Below are 2,958 nucleotides of genomic sequence, written 5' to 3' on the forward strand. Positions count from 1 at the left end.
AGTAACAATAATGATTATGAGGCTGATTATGACAATGATAATGATAATTATGATAATAATAATAATAATAATAATAATAATAATAATAATAATAATAATAATAATAATAATAATAATAATAATCATCATCATCATCATAATCATAATGATGATGATAATAATAATAATAATAATAATAATAATAATAATAATAATAATAATCATAGTAATCATAAGAATGATGATAATAATTATGATAATAATAATAATATTCATGATAGTAATAAAAATAATGTAATAACGGTAATTATAATAATAATGATGATGATAGCGATAATGACATTAACAATGATAATAATGATGATGGTGTTCGTGATAATAATAAAAGAAATGATAATGATAATAACATTAATAACAATAACCATAATAAGAATAATATATGAATAAGCAACGTCCATTAGCCTGCATGCCGAGGCCCGCGCCCCTGGCTCCCGAGCGGGCCCCGCCCCTGGCTCCCGAGCGGGCCCCGCCCCTGGCTCCCGAGCGGGTCCCGCCCCTGGCTCCCGAGCGGGCCCCGCCCCTGGCTCCCGAGCGGGCCCCGCCCCTGGCTCCCGAGCGGGTCCCGCCCCTGGCTCCCGAGCGGGTCCCGCCCCTGGCTCCCGAGCGGGTCCCGCCCCTGGCTCCCGAGCGGGCCCCGCCCCTGGCTCCCGAGCGGGCCCCGCCCCTGGCTCCCGAGCGGGTCCCGCCCCTGGCTCCCGAGCGGGCCCCGCCCCTGGCTCCCGAGCGGGTCCCGCCCCTGGCTCCCGAGCGGGCCCCGCCCCTGGCTCCCGAGCGGGCCCCGCCCCTGGCTCCCGAGCGGGCCCCGCCTTCGGCCACGCTGAATGGCTCAGAAAGCGCTCGCCCGTGGCCGCCCAGCGCCGCCGCCAAAGGGCCTTCGGAATATGACATCACGTCACATTGAGTGATGAGTGTCAGGTGTTATATTTTGTTGTCGTTTTCATTTCATTGGCGACATAAAGAACAGATTGATAATAGTGATGATTAATAGCAAAAATCATGAAAATTATAAAGTGGTAATAAGGATAATGAAAATATTGGTTATAAAAATGATGATTGTTATGATTTGATTATGAAAATAATAATGGCAATAGTAAAATTGATTATGATAATAACAAGACTGATGATAATGATAACAATTAGAAAATAATTATTATTGTAACTCTACTTACAGTAACAGTAAATAAATATAATGATAATAATAACAATGACAACAATAGCAATAGTCATAATAATGATAATAATAATAGTAATAATGACGATACTTATTATTCATATTGTTATTATTGTTGTTGTTGTTGATGTTGTTATTATTATTATAATTATTATTATTATGATCATCATCATCATCATAATCATCATCATCAGTATCAGTATTATTAAATCATAAATTATCATTTTGTTTATCATTACTAACATGATAGAAATAAATATTGTGATACACCTATATTCAGAGTTATCATTGTCAATGATATTATCATTTTATTATCTTACAGATTCTAGTTATTATTATCGTTATCAATATTATTGTTATTATTAATAATATTATTATTAGTAGTAGTATCATTATTATCTAATTATTCATCTAATTTTGGTTCTTTTATCATCATTATTATCTTATCTTTATTATCCATGTTATTATTATTATTATTATTATTATTATTATTATTATTATTATTATTATTGTATTCTTAATTGTTATCATTATCATTATTATCATTATAATAATTATTATTATCATTATCATCATTATTATTATCATTATCATTATTATTATTAACTATTATTGTTATTATCATCATTATTAGTAGTAGTATAATCATTAGTATAATTATTATTTTAATTAATGATATGTGAAATAACAAAAGAAATGGGAAAAGAACCGTGTTCATAATGAACATTTGTATTTTTTTCATTTAATGTTATAGTATATTAGCATGGAAAGTGAATCTGAATCTGAATAATGCATGTATTTTAGGTTGAAAGTTGATTGCCACCTCCCCATAGTCTGTTGGACAGCGTCGTATGGGGACTGGGATTTTAAATGTCATATAATATTTTATGATCAACAAAATGTTTAGGTTTTCTAAATGTGTCTCTTTTGATTTATTGTTATGTTTCATGTGTAAATCAGTATTGAGGTCGGTAATCTTTAAGTAAATAAAACTGTTATGTTACACTTATCTTTCATTTATTAATAAAATTTACAGGTTGAATAAAGTGGTATCTCAGCCTAGCGCATCTCTCCCCTAGCAGACTAATTCTTCCGACTTAGACAAAGGAGCGATGCAATTATCAGGTAGCTATTTTTTCTTCTTCTTTATTAGGATTGAACTGATAATTTATGATGATCTTGTGAGGAGGAAAACGTAAGGGGTTTATGGCCATTATAAACTGTTGAAGTGATTGGTTGTTAGTAATAGTAATTGCATCAGTAATAATTCCCTCCTCCAAGGAATCGATTATGTTTTTTATAGCGTTGGTTAGTTTGCTAGTTGGTTAGCGGGATAAGTCAAAAAGTAATGAACAGATTTTTTATGGACATTTTACTAGAGGTGTGCCTTAACCCTCCGCAGATGCCATTTAATTTCGGTTGTGATCCGGATCAAGTGATTTGCTTGTTTGTTCGTTGGTTAGCAGGATAACCCAGTAAGTTACGAACAGATTTTTACGATTATTTTACCAGAGTGATATTGTAGTCCACCTTAGATGCAAGCAAATTTTGTTGGTGATCCGAGTCCAGGAATTTTTAAAAGATTCATTAACACTGCGACATAGGGAAACATGGGCGTCACCAGTGGGCTTGAGTAAGAGCTGATTTTAATGTAATTCTTCAAGTTTGAATATTTTCATTGCATAAATGACCCTATTGTTTTGGCGGAGGTATGCGCTCTCTGAGTGTTTTTATTATTATTATAATTA

General features: G+C 34.3%; 1 protein-coding gene across 1 annotated transcript; it reads left to right on the top strand.

Annotated features, from left to right (window-relative positions):
- The first annotated feature begins 445 nt into the window (after positions 1-445).
- LOC138862730 (nematocyst expressed protein 3-like) lies at positions 446-940 on the top strand. Its single transcript, XM_070125750.1, has one exon. The coding sequence runs from the start codon at positions 446-448 to the stop codon at positions 938-940; it is 495 nt and encodes a 164-aa protein (XP_069981851.1).
- Positions 941-2,958: the final 2,018 nt, after the last annotated feature.

The sequence above is a fragment of the Penaeus vannamei genome, chromosome 1 (genome assembly GCF_042767895.1).
Source record: "Penaeus vannamei isolate JL-2024 chromosome 1, ASM4276789v1, whole genome shotgun sequence".
Taxonomy (NCBI): Eukaryota; Metazoa; Arthropoda; class Malacostraca; order Decapoda; family Penaeidae; genus Penaeus; species Penaeus vannamei.